This window comes from Stegastes partitus, unplaced genomic scaffold (assembly GCF_000690725.1).
Source record: "Stegastes partitus isolate 25-593 unplaced genomic scaffold, Stegastes_partitus-1.0.2 Scaffold380, whole genome shotgun sequence".
In the NCBI taxonomy this organism is placed as follows: Eukaryota; Metazoa; Chordata; class Actinopteri; family Pomacentridae; genus Stegastes; species Stegastes partitus.
In genome coordinates this window covers 338,332-355,894 of record NW_007578111.1, presented here as the reverse complement: position 1 = coordinate 355,894, position 17,563 = coordinate 338,332, and the positions used below count along the sequence as shown (strand labels likewise).

At 43.2% G+C, this 17,563-nt stretch overlaps 2 protein-coding genes across 9 annotated transcripts in view; both read right to left on the bottom strand.

Moving 5' to 3' along the window:
- Positions 1–914: 914 nt before the first annotated feature.
- The window catches only part of osmr (oncostatin M receptor), a 22,159-nt gene continuing 5,510 nt past the window's right edge, over positions 915–17,563 (bottom strand). The window contains exons 2-18 of one of the 6 annotated variants that reach the window (XM_008284923.1): positions 9,151–9,303; positions 8,898–9,052; positions 8,573–8,726; positions 7,108–7,380; positions 6,872–7,001; positions 6,409–6,557; positions 6,104–6,237; positions 5,861–6,002; positions 5,505–5,590; positions 5,178–5,391; positions 4,273–4,452; positions 4,084–4,185; positions 3,057–3,224; positions 2,287–2,439; positions 2,097–2,178; positions 1,925–1,997; positions 915–1,685 (exon numbers count right to left, since the gene is read on the bottom strand). In XM_008284923.1, the coding sequence (XP_008283145.1) occupies positions 1,281–1,685; positions 1,925–1,997; positions 2,097–2,178; positions 2,287–2,439; positions 3,057–3,224; positions 4,084–4,185; positions 4,273–4,452; positions 5,178–5,391; positions 5,505–5,590; positions 5,861–6,002; positions 6,104–6,237; positions 6,409–6,557; positions 6,872–7,001; positions 7,108–7,380; positions 8,573–8,726; positions 8,898–9,052; positions 9,151–9,238 (2,688 nt within the window). In that variant the 5' untranslated portion in view covers positions 9,239–9,303 and the 3' untranslated portion in view covers positions 915–1,280. Of the gene's footprint in view, positions 1,686–1,924; positions 1,998–2,092; positions 2,179–2,286; positions 2,440–3,056; positions 3,225–4,083; positions 4,186–4,272; positions 4,453–5,177; positions 5,392–5,504; positions 5,591–5,860; positions 6,003–6,103; positions 6,238–6,408; positions 6,558–6,871; positions 7,002–7,107; positions 7,381–8,572; positions 8,727–8,897; positions 9,053–9,150; positions 9,340–17,563 lie in introns of those variants that run through there. The other 5 variants (XM_008284922.1, XM_008284924.1, XM_008284925.1 and 2 more) reach the window with 5 other exon arrangements.
- LOC103359538 (rho guanine nucleotide exchange factor 28-like) overlaps positions 9,439–17,563 on the bottom strand; it is a 38,119-nt gene continuing 29,994 nt past the window's right edge. For all 3 annotated transcript variants that reach the window (XM_008284928.1, XM_008284929.1, XM_008284930.1), the window contains 16 exons: positions 17,233–17,483; positions 17,031–17,156; positions 16,807–16,924; positions 16,153–16,407; positions 15,994–16,070; positions 15,723–15,901; positions 15,503–15,600; positions 15,152–15,349; positions 14,427–14,558; positions 14,151–14,284; positions 14,012–14,059; positions 13,426–13,530; positions 13,158–13,322; positions 11,765–12,016; positions 10,952–11,330; positions 9,439–10,503 (listed from right to left, as the gene is read on the bottom strand). In XM_008284928.1, coding sequence (XP_008283150.1) covers positions 10,313–10,503; positions 10,952–11,330; positions 11,765–12,016; positions 13,158–13,322; positions 13,426–13,530; positions 14,012–14,059; positions 14,151–14,284; positions 14,427–14,558; positions 15,152–15,349; positions 15,503–15,600; positions 15,723–15,901; positions 15,994–16,070; positions 16,153–16,407; positions 16,807–16,924; positions 17,031–17,156; positions 17,233–17,483 — 2,708 coding nt within the window. In that variant the 3' untranslated portion in view covers positions 9,439–10,312. The remainder of the gene's footprint in view (positions 10,504–10,951; positions 11,331–11,764; positions 12,017–13,157; positions 13,323–13,425; positions 13,531–14,011; positions 14,060–14,150; positions 14,285–14,426; positions 14,559–15,151; positions 15,350–15,502; positions 15,601–15,722; positions 15,902–15,993; positions 16,071–16,152; positions 16,408–16,806; positions 16,925–17,030; positions 17,157–17,232; positions 17,484–17,563) is intronic.

Sequence of the window (17,563 nt, the reverse complement as noted above, 5' to 3'; positions counted from 1 at the left end):
CAATATCAGTTGAAACCAAAGTCTGGCTGTGAAGTGCAGCTGAAACTGTCAGTAGACTCACAGGAGGAGAACAATGCTGTTAGTGAGAGGCCTGTTCCAACAAGTAGAGTTCAGGGGTTGGATTCCTGTATAGTTTGATATCTGAGTCAGACCCTTATCACAGTAAAAACACTTCTTCTGCTATCAGTCACTGACGGAGGAGTTCCAAAGAAATGAAGTCAGTTGACAAAGAAACGCACCTCCTTTATTTGTTCTTAAAATAAAGCCGCTTTATTAATCTTGTCTTCCTCACTGAATAACAGATTCTTTCACATGTTTTAAGGTTCAGAGGAGATGTGCATCTCTCTGTCTCCTCTCTGCTTCGCCTTATCAGTGTGAGCAGTGACATCCTGTAGATAACATCTCAGTTACTTCACAGTTTAGCGAAACCTTTACGGTGAGTTCCTTCTTCTTCTGTGGTAAAAAAAACCTTCATATGTAAAAACCCAGAAAGATTTATTTTTGGACTGAAAACAGAGCGCTGGTAAAATGTGCGTCAGATGACCAGCTGTGTGTTTTCTGTAGAAGCTGCAGATACAATGTGAAAGTGACATTTTCCGATCACATCAAATATGCAAATCGTATGTTAAAATGTACAGTAAAATCAAAACCTGTATCTGGAATGAAGGCTCAGTTTATGTCATATGAACATAGCATCTGTTTACAGTCTTGAAACGAGGAAATAAAACATATAAGTTTTAGTCTTGGACACAGTTTACATTTCTTTTTTTTTTAAATATGTAATTTTACACATTTTCTTCTTTATATTTTACAGATAATTTCCTATTTATAAAAATACACAGATATCCATACAATTACAAAAACAGACTGTACATTTACATCTATCAAATGTAAAAAACAATACATTAAAAGCCTTTTTACATAAAATGAATATTAAAATACACGAGCAAATGTACAGTGATTTCACAAATATTTAATCGTATTTAACAGATGAAGCTTAAAGTATAGCACCGCACATGTACAGTCTTTCTATTGACTGACAAAGAAATCCTGGTTCTGTAATTTACATAGACGTGTCTGTTCATCGACAGATATGTTGTATAATTAGAGAAGTTTTTACAACAAAAACATTGAACCAATGTGTTTTACATCATTCATTTAAAACCCAAAATAATACACGTGATGTCATGTAAAAGTAAGGCCAGAAAATGTGTTTTAATTCAGATTCTGGCTACCAACTCTTTACCATTTTTAATTTTTTTTTCTTATTAATGCACTCATTAAGTAACGTTCGATATATAACCATATATGACAGCACACGACTCCTGCAGACAGTCAGACGGTTCAAAGCCGGGTTTCATTCCGCTGGACGTGACTTGCTGGTGCTCAGAATAATCCTCCACCGCGGCGTATAAGTAGCTCTTGTTTGTGATGCTCATTGCTGGCTGAGGGGTCGGCCTGTCCCAGTGCAGCAAGGCCGACTGCGGACAGTAATCAGCTTGGAGCGGCACACGGGAAGGCGTCGTGGATGAAGGAGAGGAACCAGAACCGGGAGAACACGGCATGTCTGTGAGCTCAGGGTCTGTCAGTGGAGTTGTTTCCCTCACAGGAGATCTGGTGGTCACAATCTCAATATCACAGCTGACGCACACCTCTGCCTTCTGAGAACGTAACCTCCGATCAGTCTGCACACAGACGCAGAGGGCGTAGTAATAATACAAATGTAAGGGAAGGAAATAGCTCGTTAGTTTTAATTATAAAGACCTGTCAAAATCTACAAACTAATGTCGCTTCTATCAGTATTAACTATGGCATGTGGTGCTCTTATTCTATTTATTTTACTATGTGTGAGCTAAACATCTCTTCTGGTTTGCACACAGTCACTGTTTCCTCTCTGTACATGATTCTGCTGGTTTGTCGTTACCTCGTTCAGGAAGCTGTCAAACTCAGGAGTTTTAATGTTCATGCCGGTGGGATACGCAAATATCTCCTTCAGCCTGGAGAAGCAGGACAAAAGAAAACGAAGGAGGAGAGGGGCCGTCAAGTCTTCAGGAACTATAGCGTTCAGGTGAAGATTTAAAGATAATATTACTCACATTTTTCTTTGGGGCCACAGCAGGACGGTGCAGCCCAGCAGCAGCAGGACGGGGGCCAGAATCTTGGCCAAGTGAGCAGAGTCTACGACAGAAGATGAGGCGGTGAGATTCAAGCTCATGTACAAGACTTCACTAAGAAAAAAACAAACATCATTTGATACTGTTGGATTACAGATGTTATGAAACTCACAGTTGACTGTGGTCCTGATGGTGATGCTGGCCGACGGCCCGGGTCCCGCTTTAGTCTGAGCGCTCACTGAGCAAACATACTGTTGGTTCGGCTGCAGGTCCTCTATGGTCACAGACTTCTTCGAGGGGTCTGCTACCGACACGTTGAACAGATCTAGTTTAAATTAGATTAAAAAGATTAAAAAACGCTTTATTTGGTTTTGTTGAGCAGCAAACTGTGACTCTAACCCAGTGGTGGGCAATCCTGGTCCTGGAGGGCCACAGTCCTGCATGTTTTAGATGTTTCCCTCTTCCATCAGCTCATCATCAAGCTCTGCAGAAGCCTGATAACGATCCTGATCATTTGAATCAGGTGTGTTGGAAGAGGGAATCATCTAAAACATGCAGGATTGTGGCCCTCGAGGACCAGGATGGCCCACCCCCGCTCTAACCCGTGTTGATCTGCTTTGAATGAAGAAATAAATCCAAGCATAGGACTGTTCAGAACAGCCTCCTGCTCACAGTTACTTCATTTCTTCACAACAGTCATACATTGATTTTAACAAACACAGATCCTCATGAAACATGATTAAACACTGACTCATGGCTCAACCGGTTGAGCTGGCGACCCGTGTACAGTGTACACTGTAGTCCCCCATGAAGAGGCCTCGGGTTTGAATCATGCTCATGGCCCTTTGCTGTAAGTCCCTCCCTCATTCTTCTCCCCCACGTTCCCGTCTCTCTCTTGGCTGTCCTATCCAATAAAGGCAAAAGAAAAAAACCCTGACTCACTTCCAGCCTGACCTGGCATCGTGTCAGATCCTGCTTCCTGGACTGTCACCAGATAGCCAGTGATGAACGCGGGCTGAGCCGGATCATCTTCGTTGTAGAGCCACTCCAGCGTCACAGACGAGGAAGTGCTCCGAACGTGTTCAACCGCATGTGGGGTCTGTACAGATTCTGAGGAAAAACGGGGGTGGTATTGAGGAAGGAAGTCAGATTGAATCGATTAGAATGACATGAACACACGGAAAGCAACGAAGCAACTTCCTCAACTGGTGTAAAAACAAAAACAACAACTCCAGTAACTTTCTGTCTCATGCACATGCTGATTTGTTGTTCAGTTATTTTCTTTGCGAAGCTAAACCTGGTGTTCACAGACCTCTGCTGATTACAGCGTCGTTGCATTACTGTCTGCGTCCTCTCTGCATAAATAATAACAGGAAGACAGCCGCCTTGTGTTTAGAGGAAGTCATCCTTAGATCATCTGATGAAGACATCCAGTGTCAAAACTTTAGCTACCACACCTTAGTTTAATTTCAAAACTCACATAAAACACTGCACAACAGGTACACATGACCAGAGCAATAAAGAACTACGATCTGTGAAAGAGAAAAACAAGGAGTCCAGTATGAGTCGGGTGAGCCCACAGAGCCCTGATCTCACCATCATGGAGTCAGTCTGTTATTGTATAGAAGAGACAGAAGCACCTGAGGTAATCAGAAGAAGAAGAACTGTGGCAAGTTCTCCAAGCTGCTTTAAACCCAACAGCCTTCCAAAACTGTGCTAAAGAGTCCTGATGCTGTCACTTACTGATTTGACTCATTTTTCTTTTTTAATCTTTCGTGCCCTTTGTGTGAATAATTATGACATGAAAGCCTATCGTGGAATTATTTTTATACTTGTAGCGTTTAAGACTTTTGCACGCGCTGTACATCTTCTGTATTCTAACAAAAACTAATCAACCTCATTAAGAAACGTCGCTGTCAAATGTGCATCAAAACACACACATTTCCAAAACAGTTCATGAAAAACTCACTGAGCTCCTCTGAGTATCCGGTCTGTGTCTCCAGCAGTTTGTGTCCATCGTCTGTGCATCCGTAAATACTGAACGTGTATCTGAGGCCTGCTTTGAAATGACCTACAAAACACAACAATAAACATCAAAATAGATAAAAATAAGAAGAACTTTTACAGAGATGACCTGAAGGGAAACAACAAAACTTACCAGCAGGTAGGAGCAATGTGTTGTTTCCTGCCGGCACCTTCAGCCACTGCAGAGTACAAGGCACTGCATTTCCCAGAATGCACCACTCCACAGTATAGCCACAGGTGCTCTGCTGATCCCAGGACAGGCTGAAACCACCAGCCGCGGTGCTGCTCAGCCTCTTCTGTACTGGAGGTTTTTCTAAATACAGACACAAACTTCAGTTGCGTTAATCGTGTCAAACTGCTGAGGGCAGCGGATCGAGGAAACTTTTCAGCCTTCAACACCAAAAATAATGGTTCCAGAGGCCTGGGACCCCAAACTGTCCCCAGAGGTTGTTGAAGCATAAAAAAGCTGCACATACATGGACTAATAATCCAGACAAGTTCATAACAATAGTTTTTTACAGTCATTTAATACGAGCTAGCAGCAGAATTCATCAAAGTTATCTCCATATGTGAACTGTAGTACTTGGTATAAATACACAGAATTTAAAAGCAGCAGATGAATGTTTTTTTGTTTTTTTTTTAATCTTCTGTAAATATTAAGGTGAAAATACGCCATTTCTAATTTCTTTTAATTTTCCATAGATTTTTTTCAGAATCATCTTGTGACCCTCTATCCTTGTCTCGTGACCCCCCCAGGAGGTCCCGACCCCCACTTTGGGAACCACTGAGCAAACTAAATCTACACTAGCGTAGAATTCGCTGCTATGTCAAATTTCCTTCAAATATAAACTGTTCATATGTTTTTAAAGCATCCAGCTGACAGACATATAAAATTAGCAATAACGCTAAATAGAGCCGTGTGATGAAGGGACGCTTTCTGGAAAGCAAGTGTTATTTATGACTTTTTTAATGGTGCTTTTACAGAGAAAAGCTGTTTATTATTAAAACCACACACGTGACTCCAGGTTAGCTGCTCACCTGCTTGGTTCGTCGGTGGGACGGTGACGTGGGAAGGGATGGAGGAGCCGGTGTGGAGGACAGCCTGGACAGTGAAGTCACACCTTCCTGGTCCGATGGAGACCTCTGCCCGGTTCTGTCCACCGTCCCTCCTGTCTGTCCAGTTCTGTCCCTCCTGTGACCACTGAACTGTGTAGCCCTGGACCTTTACAGTGGCTGCTGTGCCGACAACATGCTGAGAATAAAATAGATCATTAATAGTGGAAAAGGTTCGTGACGGTGACGTAGTTTGGGTGATTTACCACCCAATTATTTGTGCTGATACAACAGAATTAATGGAAAGCTTACCGGATTCCACAGTAGAGTAACTTGACGAGAGTCCGAGTGAGACAGCGGCTGGATTCTTCTCCATAAGTCCAAAGTCACCAACGGATCTGAGGAACATTATTTTTCAAAGCGTCACAGGCAGCAGAACGTTCAGTAGCAGAACCAGCGGACTAAAGTGTAGGTTTGATGTTGTATTGTTGGTTCATCTGAGTAAATATAAAGAAAGAAAGTGGATTCTGTGGAGGAAAACAAACCTTCTTGGTGGTCTTTATCATTTTCAGTTAAACTTTGTCTCATTTTGTTTTTACTTCAACCCACTGAGTCCAGACCCTGAATGCACCATACTGTCCTGGTGAGACACACCGCTTTACACTTACCGGTTGTAAAGGATATGGATCGTGTCCATTTTCCCCAGAGTCTGCCATTGACGGAGCAACGTACGCTGGTGTAGTAGTCAGTGTTGGGAAGCAGATGCTCCAGTCTGACTTCACAGAGACCACTCGCATTATTGCAGTTCAGCTGTTGCACAGACAGAAGGCGGAAAAAACAACACATGCACTAACAAATCTGACCTTTAATTCTGTAGTTTGAACATTTTAGTTGAACAACATAAACCTCACCTCTGTGGTGCGGCCCGGGACTGTAGAAACCTGACAGACGGGGTTCATTTGAGCCAAGTTGCCCTGCACGGTCCAGGACAAGCTGACATCGGTCACCCCAGGACTCACTCTGGTCAACTCCACTACAGGAAACACTAATGGCATAAAAATATGTTACAGCAAAGTTCACCTTCCAGTGTTCACGCAGAATAGCTGAAGGCCATCACAGAAGGCCCTGGGCATGACTTTCAACTTTATATTGAGTATACACAAAACACCTATACCGTATAGTCCATATTTTTATAGAGATTTCCATGACTTCAGACCTCTGTCAGAGATGTTGAAGCTGTAGCTCTCCGCCTCCTCTCCCAGCTTGTCCTTCACCACCACACGGATGTTATATTCCTGCAGCTGTGGCACAGCTGTGAAAGTACATTGTGATAGCTTGCACCTGATGGGCGCCCGGCCTGAGTTTCTGCATTTTCAACAAGAAAATAAAGAGAATAGGAATAACAGCTTTTAAAATGTTTTTTGACAGGCGTAACTACTGGTTGCTTACTCTGTGGTAGTTTAAAGTCTGATCTGTCGTGTAAATGTCATTGTCAAGTTGTCGTGTAAAGACGATTGTCCAAAGAAGATAAATATGGAGGTAATGGAGACAAGACCAAGACGTACAAGACAAGAGAAGAAGACGTCTGAATCTTGCCGGTAGGAGTTTTAATATATTTATTAAAACGCTGCCATATATGTGACATTCTGCTACAAATGCATTTTACTTATGTTACTTACTGTATGTGCAGAGTGTGTTGTCGCTCGTTGGGATCAAACTGGTCTTGTTTTCTGGTTACATCCCAGGTGCATTTGACAGTTTTCATGTCTGAGGTCGAACAGCTGAGGTTTACGGGTTTCTGGGGAGGAACTACACACAAAAACACGCTTTATTCACATGTACAAGTTCTGCATTAAAAAAATAAAATAAAATGAAGATAACCAAGAATATTAAAATAGTAATAGTTCAAACTCACAACTGACATCGTTAGAGGCGTATTCGATCTTGCCTGTTGTGCTGCTGCAAACGATTATCACAAATTTATAGAGTCCCTCTGGAATCTCCAGGTTTTTAACAGAGATAGCCTTGACTCTGTCTCCAATGCTCTCAAGAGGGTATGGCTGGTTTCTGAAGGTCATTTGCGTGATATTGACTCCTACTGCGGGAACACAGCAGAACTTTGGGTTGCTGCCCTCCCTCAGCACCTGCTCGGCGGGAAATATCTCGGACATGTCCTTACTCTTGAATCCTGAAAGACACAGAGTAAAGCTATAGTGATGAGGATCCAGACAGCTTTGCATGCAAGGAGAAGAAGCAACATCAGCGGTATATTACAAGGCTTTTCTAAATCGCCTTAAACTATCTCTGAATACGAGATTAAGAGATCAATTAAAAAGTGTGGCTAAACAATGCTGCCAATATATAAATATAAATATAAATATATACCCTGGTGAGGATTAAGCGGTGTATAAATAGATATAAATATATGATAAACAACTACATTTTTCCAATTGTTTTTTTCATGAGCACAGTTTCAGTAGGAGGTGTGTTGCAACAGACATTTGCAATGACTGCAACCCACATGCAAGAGTTGAGAAACCCTGATAGGAAGAGCGATGAAGGGGAAGAGATGTGGGGACTCACTTTATCTTAAAAAAACACAGAAACTGCTGCTTATTTAATGTCATCACAGAGCGGCAATGAGTGCTGTTGGGATCGCACTTGGCTATAGGAGGGTATTAGTTGTTCCTAAAGCTCGTGCTTTTGATTCTCGTTGAGGCAATAGAGCAGAAGATGGACCTGCCGTCCTCGCTCAGGACTTTTGTCGTCTCTGCAGGTGCTTCTGCCTCCAGAGTTGCATGTTTCTGATCTAAAGTTATTGGTCCCACCAACATCCCCGTCGTTTACTCTTCTGTTGTACGTCTCCACTATCCTGTTCCAGATGGCTGCCCTCCCTGAACCCGGTTCTGCTGGAGATTTTTTATTTATTTTTCCTGTAAAAGGGATTTCTTCTGTGAAAAAGGACCGTTTTCTTGCACTGTGTCCAAGTGCTCGCTCAAAGAGGATTTGTTGGATTTCTCACTATACTCTCCTTGTTTGCACTATTTCTTATATTTATATGTACATTTTTTATTTTTTATTTTGTATTTTTTCCTGTCTCGTATATGTGTACCTCTGTTGAATGCTGCTACCAACGATGTGAATTTCTCCACTGTGAGACAAATAAAGGCATATCTTATCTTATCTTATAATATCTTGCCGTAAGGTCTTTGTCTGTGAAATGCCCCAAGTTTACTCCTGTTATGAGTTGGTGCTATGTAAATAAAATTCAACAGAATCACCAGCTCAGTGACACAATACTCTAAAGAAGCTGCTTTCCACATGTTTGGTTTGGTTTCACTCACATATATGGACAATAAAGTAACAGAATGTCGTCTCACCAGGGTTGGTCGTCCAGTTGCTCCAAGGACTCGGGACAGACTGGTTATAGAGATGTCGTATCCTGACCGAGTGATCGACACACTCCAGAGGCAGATCAGAGATCCACGTCCATGTGTGTTCATGTGAACCTCCAGAGGATACAGTCACATTCGTCTAAACTCACACAAACAGGCCGTGTCATCTATGAACTCCATCACACGTTATAATTATTATTATTATTATTATTATTATTATTATTATTAATAATAATAAATAATGTTAAAATCAGTATCATCAGCAGCATAAAATCACAGAACTAAAAAACAAACTCCGCAACATACTCACAGTATAAACAATGGTTTGCTTTTCAGTGCGGCCAATCTGGAGCTCATAAACTTCATCCACTAGACCACTGTGGTTAACCGGCCAGCTCACCATGAGGCTTTGCCTGTCGCTGACAGCCTTCAGATGACTGATGCTTGGTTTTGCTCGTTGCCAAACTGGCACACAATACAACAAAATGCATGTAAGGTTACAGGACGTTACAAAAGGAGCTTTTGAAAAACAACCTGAGAGACGTTAAGTTAATTCAACTCACCGGTGTCAACGCTGCATTTGCTGTAATCCACAGAAAATATTAGATGCAACCCGAGCAAGCTGATGAAGGAAATTCTGACGCTTGTCATCGTCTCAGCTGAAAAACGATCTAAATAAAACCACAGTGAGACACATCGGCATTTCACTGCGCCCACTAACTGAAAGTTCTCATGAGTCGATGGCAAAAAGCAGTTGGCTGAGCAGAGGATTGCGTAATACGACATCACAGCTCATGGGAGGTGTGTAAACATCACACTGTTGAACGAGTCAGACGACACACACGGCAGAGGTTTGGAACAACGGTTTTTATGTACACGATATTAATATGGCACATCACAGTTCTGATTATTATAGAGATTACAAGACAACACGTATTAAAACAAAAATATTATTACTGTTTACAGTGCACGAAGCAATTTATACGCAATAAATTATCAGAAAAGGCAACGAACTGGGAAAAAAACAAAAAAAAAACATACACCCACTCTTTACAGAAATCAATTACAGTATCGGATAGCAAGATTTTTGGCACTTAAGTGAGAATAATAATGATATTAATATAAGATCCTCCTCCGACATAGTGTGCATAGGTAGCATATTTCCAGAAAACTATACATATATTTAATATTTATACAATAATGTCAGTATATTTTTTATGTCTTGTAGATGCTCACAAATCCCTTATAAATATTATTAAAGATCAATAGCGCTCTATACATAGTTCGGGGCTCAAATGGCTTCTTATATATGTTTGTTTAAGTGCTGATGGGAAAACGTCAATACTTCTGTCCTGATTTTCTTGCTGCTTCAGTGTTTGAATCACAAAGGAACCTCTCTGTCATCAAACAAGTGCAACGGATAGCTTTAAAAAAAATCATAGTAGAAGTAAAAACATGGGCAGTACAAGTAGAAAAGCTGATTTGCAAAAAAAAGGCACGACGGTTTGATCACACCGGAGGAGAAAGATTAGTTCAGCACATGCTAAAGGCACCGAGTGTATCTGTGCACAGCTTCTACCTGCACCGACCCACAACTCATCTGATCATTCAGGATGTTTTTAAAAAGAACTTTAATCCATCACACTCAGACGGACACAAATGCACACATAAGCAACCGATATATATTCATGTTTGTCCAGTTGTACGTGAGGCCATTCTCTGCCCTCAGAGGTAAACAATGTTCTCCTCTCCGCCCTCCTCCCCGTTCTGTCCTTCCAGAGAGAGGTAGGCCTGCGGGGGGAGGAGAGGGGTGAGAGAGGGGGAGGAGGAGTAGCCGTCCTCGTAAAGTCCGTGACCTGTGACCTCTGACCTCCAGGGATCTGGAGACTGTCTGTCCAGCAGTGGGTGGAAGTCTGCTGGAAGGAGAACATCGTAAACTATCAAAAGACTGTTTGGTAGGGCTGGATGTGTGCAATACGAGGGTACGTCAAACAGTTCTCGAAACTACTATTTCAGGGCATAACTTTACATTATAAAGCCTTGTATCACTGTCCACAAGCACTCAGATGTTTAAAGCAAAAGGAGAGGAAACTGCTCTGTCTCCAGGACGATGCATCCATCCACAGAAGCAGCCCAATCCACATTTTCAGAGTGCTGATTAGGTCATCCACGCTGCTGAGGAGAATCTGGAGGCTCAAGATGTGACCTTCTTCCCAACTTTAACACCGGTAGGCCAGATGCATTAGAGAGACTATATCAATCTTTGTTTTTTTGGGGGGGGGGGCCGAGAACTTTTTGAAGTGCCCTCATACATATGCAGCATCATTTGAATGATTTCATGCACCGTGAAGTAAGCAGTCTTACTGTTGTTGGTCCTCTGTGGCTGGGCAGCGACCCTGCTGCTGAACGGCTGGATGGAGTCATTCAGGGGCCGCGGACAGCCGTGGTTGTAACCCGGGAAGGCCAGACCGTCCAGAGCCTGCTTGCTGTGCGTCTGGCTCAGCAGGGTGTTGAGGCTGTTGTAGAGGCTGGCGCTGAGGCCCAGGTTAGCGGTGTAGCCGGGGCTGTGCAGAGGCCCGTCGTGGTTCTTCCTCGGCATGGACAGCAGAAGCTGGTGCTGGTTGTTGGTGGCGGGCTGGTGGACGTGGTTCTGCTGGAGGGAGGCGAACAAAGCCGCCTCGTTCTCGTACACGGAGCAGTTTCCATCCAGGCTGCCTGAGCGGCTGTGGCTGGACACCTGGGGCTTTAAAACAACAGCAGAAAAGCAGATGTGATGCGGTTTGTTTAGCAGCTTTATTTCACTGCACATCGTCAGAGGCCTTCTGCTCGACCAGCTCTGATCTGCTTCAAACTTTTTGTTTATATCATAAACTGTGATATTTAAAATGGTATCTGTGAAGTGTTAGCTTTAAATATTGAATACTTTTCAATATATATTTTAAATTTCTCACATTATTTTTGCACATTTAAAGTTGAGGTTATGTTTGAATGACAATATCTCAGGAACTTTTAAAGATAAATCAATCCATTTCTTCACAATCAGCAATAAAGAACAAGTAGACCAAATAGTTTCTGACTATTGGCTCAAAGTTACACTATGTGGAAAAAAAACCCAACCTTGTCCCATCTTTGAAAACACATTAACAACAAAATAAAGCACCATCACTCCTCCCTCACCTTGTATCCATCCAGCGGTATCGTGACGGGCAGGCTGCTCTGGCGGTTGTGTCTCCAGCTCTGGAGGAGCCTCTGCTGGGCTTCGATCCTCTCCTTCTCCCTCTCCACGCTCCTCTGGCCCTCCCTCAGTCGCTCCAGATTCTGCTGATACTCCAGCAGCTGAGCCTCGAGCTCCTCGCGCTCAACTCGCAGCCGCTCGGCCTCCAGGAGACACTGCTGCTCTCGCTGCTCCAGCACGTTCTCCTGCTCGCTCTGTAGGAACACAAAGCTTCAGCACATCAGAAACCTGAGAGACGGCTCGTCTGTCGTCTTGTGGTTACAGTAAAATCAACGGGATTGGATTTCTAAGCTTTAGAAATGTGCAAATAAGACGCAAACTGTGATTTGCATGTTAACAAACTTTGATATGTTTAGGTTTATATATTTAAATCTCTACGACGTGTATTATTCCTGCTCTTGCACTTTTCTAAATGCAGGCACACGCAGAACAAGCAGCACAATAAATTGAGGCTGATGGCAGAGAACAGGCAGATGTACACGAAAGAAAAAGGAAGCTACAGCGCTTCACCACAAAACAACATCTGAGCTCCACAGCACATCGTGCACTGATGGTATCAGCAGCTGTGTGAAGCTATCTGATCAGGGAGGTGGATTCAGGGGGCAGGTTGTGTTGATATGCGCTACTCTTCGCTTTTTATCTAACTGCGTGTCTCTATCAGTTAGTATTGGCATGTAATCTAGTGCAATATATCAAATAGGGGTGGTTTTTTTTCTGCGTTTTAATTTTAATTTGTAATTAAATGTGAAATAATTCAAACTGTTTGTCAATAGGGGATTTCTCTCCATTGAACCAGCGTCAGTCTGACCTGATAACGGGAACAGAGGAGAAAGAGACAGACTTTGTTTTTCTCTTTAGTTCCTGGAAACGACGGCTTGTTTTCGTCCTGCTAGAACATTCAAAGTTCACATTTCTTAAGCTAGCCAAACACACTTAACACTATTACGGCTACTCTCAAAGTTTCTGCTAATGAGTAAAATGCATATGTAGGATCCATCTATCCATCATCTATACACCGCTTAATCCTCACTAGGGTTGCGGGGGGCATGCAAACTCTACTCAGAAAGATCCCAGTGCCCTCAGCGGGACGCAAACCGGCGACCTTCTAGCTGCGACGGTGCTAACCACTGATCCACCTTGGAGCCCGCATATAAAGTATGGAAATCATAAATGAGATGATGAATGATTCAACATATGTTTGAAACATGACATCATAAAAACTAAGCAACACAAGAGAATGATTTTAGATTTATGATGTTTTTTGTGTTGACCATGGAATAAAAGCAGAGAGCGAGCGGGAGGACGAGCGATAAAGCTGATCAACAGGAAGCTCACCTGCTGCTTCTCTCTGGCCGAACACTCTTTGTCCCAACGTTGTTGCTCCTGCTTCAACTTCACATGGAGTTTCTGCACCTCCACCACTTCCTCTTTCTTCCTCTCTGAACCCTTCTTTTCTACGTCTTCTTTCTTCTTTTCAATACTCCTCTGCCTCTCCTGTTCCTGGGTGAACAACAGACACTGGTTTAACTTTTGCTTTCATTATTCCAATAATTCACTGGTACGCGTGTTTATTTTAATATTAATAATGATATGTGGCTGATACCAAGCTGCTTTGGAGGGAAGTGATGGTTCGGAGCTGAGGTCTTTCTCCCTCCTGGAGAAGGAGTTTGTGGACTTCATAGCAGCTGTCCTGGAGGGTCACAGCCGCCTGTGAACATGAGAAGACACTTGATCACACTCAAGCTACTACCTGTAGCATATGCACTGGCATCATAGTTGAACATTTCAGGGGGAATGTAGAGCACATATCAGTGTTTATTAATGTGGATTTGTCCCCTAAATAAAAACAAGGGGACTTTTATTTTGAAAAGCCTCTATAACTCATTGCAGCAAAATCTGTGCAGGCCTCCCTCAGGTTTAAATTAAATCCACGAATGTCATATTAAAGGTTTGAATTTGATGGCATTTGTTCATTCTGAATTCATCCCATGGAAAACATATCTACTGGAATCCTTATCAGATATAAATTACGATTAGATTTGGGTAGATTTTAACAATTTAAGATAAAACAACAACAGTCTATAAACAACCCATTATTTTAGGAAGTAAAGGAAAGTCAGAGTTTATGTTAACTCGTCCTTTTCAATCCAGATATTAGCTCAGCTATATGAGATGTGGGTTCTTCTCACCTGCAGACTGTAGAGAAGCTGCGTCAGACTCTGCACGCTCTCTGCCACCTACAGAACAAGGTGTTAATACGGTGGAACAATCACAGATATATTTTTCCATTAACAAACATCGCTCATGGGGGAACTGAAGTGGATGAACCTTTACGAGTGTCCCTTTGGTGTCGCCTTTTCTCAGCTCCACGGCTGAGCTCCACAGCACGTTGTCCAGCCCTGTTAGCTCGCTGTCTGATCCCAGAGAGGTGGAGCTCATACTGAGCGTGCTCAGATAATCCGCTGTGGGGACGTGGAAAGAGAAGGTATGTGGTAAATGTTAGGGCCTGCTCATATTAGAAAATGTGGTTCCCCCACATCAGTAAAGGTCAAAAACAAGCTTTACAAATGTCATTCACAGCCAGGGGAGGCATCTGTGACTCACGCTCAGACGGAGACTCCTGAATGCTGCTGCCGTGGCTGTTGTAGCTGCAGCACTCTGGTCCTCGGACGGGAGACGTCTGGTTTTGCACAGAAAGGCCATCGCGAGCCTGTAGGATGGTGATCAGGTTCTCCGCTGCAGGAAAGACAAATAAGAGTCAAAGTTCAGTAAATCTACAGCAAACGACACTTTCAATAAATTATTCACTTGCAATTTTCTGTTTTCCTACAAAACTGTGTGCAGATTTTTTTTTGCATTGAAATTTGCCAGTTTATAGACATTGTACGTCTGTGACACGATCCTAATTAAAACAAATGCCTAATACTCTAATAACTTATACTGATGCACTTTGCAAAGCCGCATTTTAGTCGATTAAAAGTTCTGCACACCCTTAAAAACATCAAACCAGGGAGCTGTCAATAGCACATTCTGCATAATGCCGTCCTAAAAACTTGTCTGATGAGCCCAAAAAAACAAAAAAAACTCATTGCTGATACATTATAACGATGGATTTAATTAGTCTGAGATAAATTAAATAGATGCAAGTTTTAAAAAGTTGTTTATAGCCATCATTGTTGTGTATAAAAGTATTTCATCTTAGATTCAGTTTGGTACAGCGTTTCCTAGGTACAGACTTAAATTTGTTTGCCCACCACAGTAGATTTGCCCAAACCAATTAATTATCAGGTTTGTGTAATCTCCAGCCCCACAGTAAGTAGTTTTCTTACCTTCTCTGAGTGCGGCTGTGAGCAGGGAGGAGGCCTGTCGTGGCGTCTCACTGTCAGTGTACTGGGCAGGTTGTACCAGCAGGTGGCGATGTGGTGCCGGTTCTGGTGAGCGGAGGGTTAACTCTGTGAGCTCGGCGTAAAGCTGCAACTTCTCCTCCAGGCTGTTGCAGATTCGCTGGTCCTGACCCAACAACGTCTCTGTGCAAAGCAAACACAGAGATTGGGATTTATTATTGCTTATGGTTCATATCACAGAATGTTTTTTGAACGTTTTATAACTACAAAAGCTCTCCATCATATCAATAAATCCTTGAGGGACCACTTTAGTGCATGCATGGTTTATTTTCTTACCTTGGAACTTGGTGATCTTCTGAACTCTCACTTCTGCTGCTTGCCTGGCTTCCTCCGTCTCAGCGGCTCGCTCCTCCTCTTCCTCTTCCTCGGGACAGCTGCCATGTAGACCAGTAGGTTAGATAATGAGTGACACAAACATCTACACACATTAACCAGGCGCACGCAGACTCTGAGCAGGACAAACACCGAGGACTTGGCTTGAACCACATGTGCTCACCTCTCCACAGCTTGGCGGATGTGTCTCATCCATGCATTCCTCTCCTCCCTGGTGGTCGTGTGAACTTCGTACATCTCTGGCCCCACCGAGGAGGCAGAGATAAGGAACATCCCTCTCTCTTCATTGGCTACTTCTCTGACGATGAGCTTCTGCAGAGGGATTACTGGGGGCTTCTGGTCCTGAAGGAGCAAACCCATAAAAATGGGTTAAAGGATGCAGAGGACTAGATTTGCCTTCTGCATGTCAAAGAATAGTTTGGGTTGATGCTCACCACAGCAGCAAATACAAGGCGCTGGTCTTTCTCTTGCAGGAAAACCAGAACGTCTGTGAGCAGAATGGCCAAAGTATCTGAAAACAGAAGACACACATGTTGGCTTTTTGTCTCAAAGCTAAAAAAACATCTAGCAGCACAAAAAGATCTGATGCACACCTTTCAGACGCCCCGTGGCCGTCTTCCAGTAGACCAGCCCTTTGTGCTGCAGAACCCTGTGTTTGCTGTGCAGGTCCTGTTTGCGAAACATCTTGCCGTTCTTGAGCTTGGCGAAGCTCTTGTTTTCCAGCCGGGCCAGAACTTCCTGCAGCTCCTGACACCTCTCGTACTTGTTCACAGTCAAGTCCACGGCTACGATCACATCACGGATCTGAGCCAAAGCACTCGACAAGTCGGAGTGTTCCTGACTTCCTTCTGTGGGCAGAAATAGCAGATTCGTATAACAGGAGTAACAGAGAGGTCATAAAAATAACCCACACGGTTTTCGATTGTGCAGCACTCAAAGTAAAAACAGAACCTTTTAGTCTCGTTGTGTGTTCATTGTGTTTAAGACGTGGTAGCTGTCTGCTTACATGGCAAATTTATACAGATCAGTTAACTGCAAAATCAATCGTTTCTCTAATTATGCTAAACACATTTCAGCTACGATGACATTTTATTGATCTATTGGCACTTTACACGTAATGGTCATAATTAGGATTTAGCTATACAAGAACCCAAAAATGCCCCTTTGCTTTGCCATTTGTGCTCCATAGAACATGCAACAAGCTCAAGAGTGGCATATATTTGCATTTTTTTTTGTAGCTGACTTACCCTGAGTGTACTGTAATATCCGTTCCAGCAGCACCGGGTACTTGGTGATGCGCTGAGTGACCAGCAGGATGAATTCTGGGACTCCTCTTCGTCTGACCAGAGAGTTGTTGCTTTGTTGCTGTGAGCAGAGAAAACAAATAAATAAATAATAAGAACACGAGCTGCTGAATTGCTATAAAACTCTGATTTTAAAAACCACAGGAGGATTTGAAACAGGAGCTCACTCTGACAAAATTCTGGAGTTTCTTGTTCTGCTGCTTCAGCTCTTTGAAGACATTGACAGCCTCGATGTGATGACTGCAGAACTCTCCGTACACCTGCTTCATCTTCTCAGCGTTCTCATCTGAGAACTGAGATACACCATCAGATGCTGAGCACAGACGTGTACTTCTGTATATTCATGTGCATGAATCCACCTTCACCAACCTGCTGAAGCAGAATATCTCCAATCTGATGGATGAGGTAATTTTGTGAGTTCTCAATTTGGGTTGCGGCCTGTCGGCGTTCCTGCAGCGCTCTGAAGAGGTTCCTGTGGAACAGCAGCAGTGGGTCCAAGCACGGGAAGATCCGAGCGACGGACTCCCAGTCCAGCTGCAGCTCCTCCAGCATGCCTCTCCTGAACACCTCCGACATGACGGTCAGGGTTTGGATGTGGTGCAGCTCCGTCTGCATCAGCTCTGCATGGGGGCAACCAAAGTGGATTATAGGCGGCGTGATGACCTCTGAGGTCAGCTTGTGGGTGGTTCTAGTTCGTCTA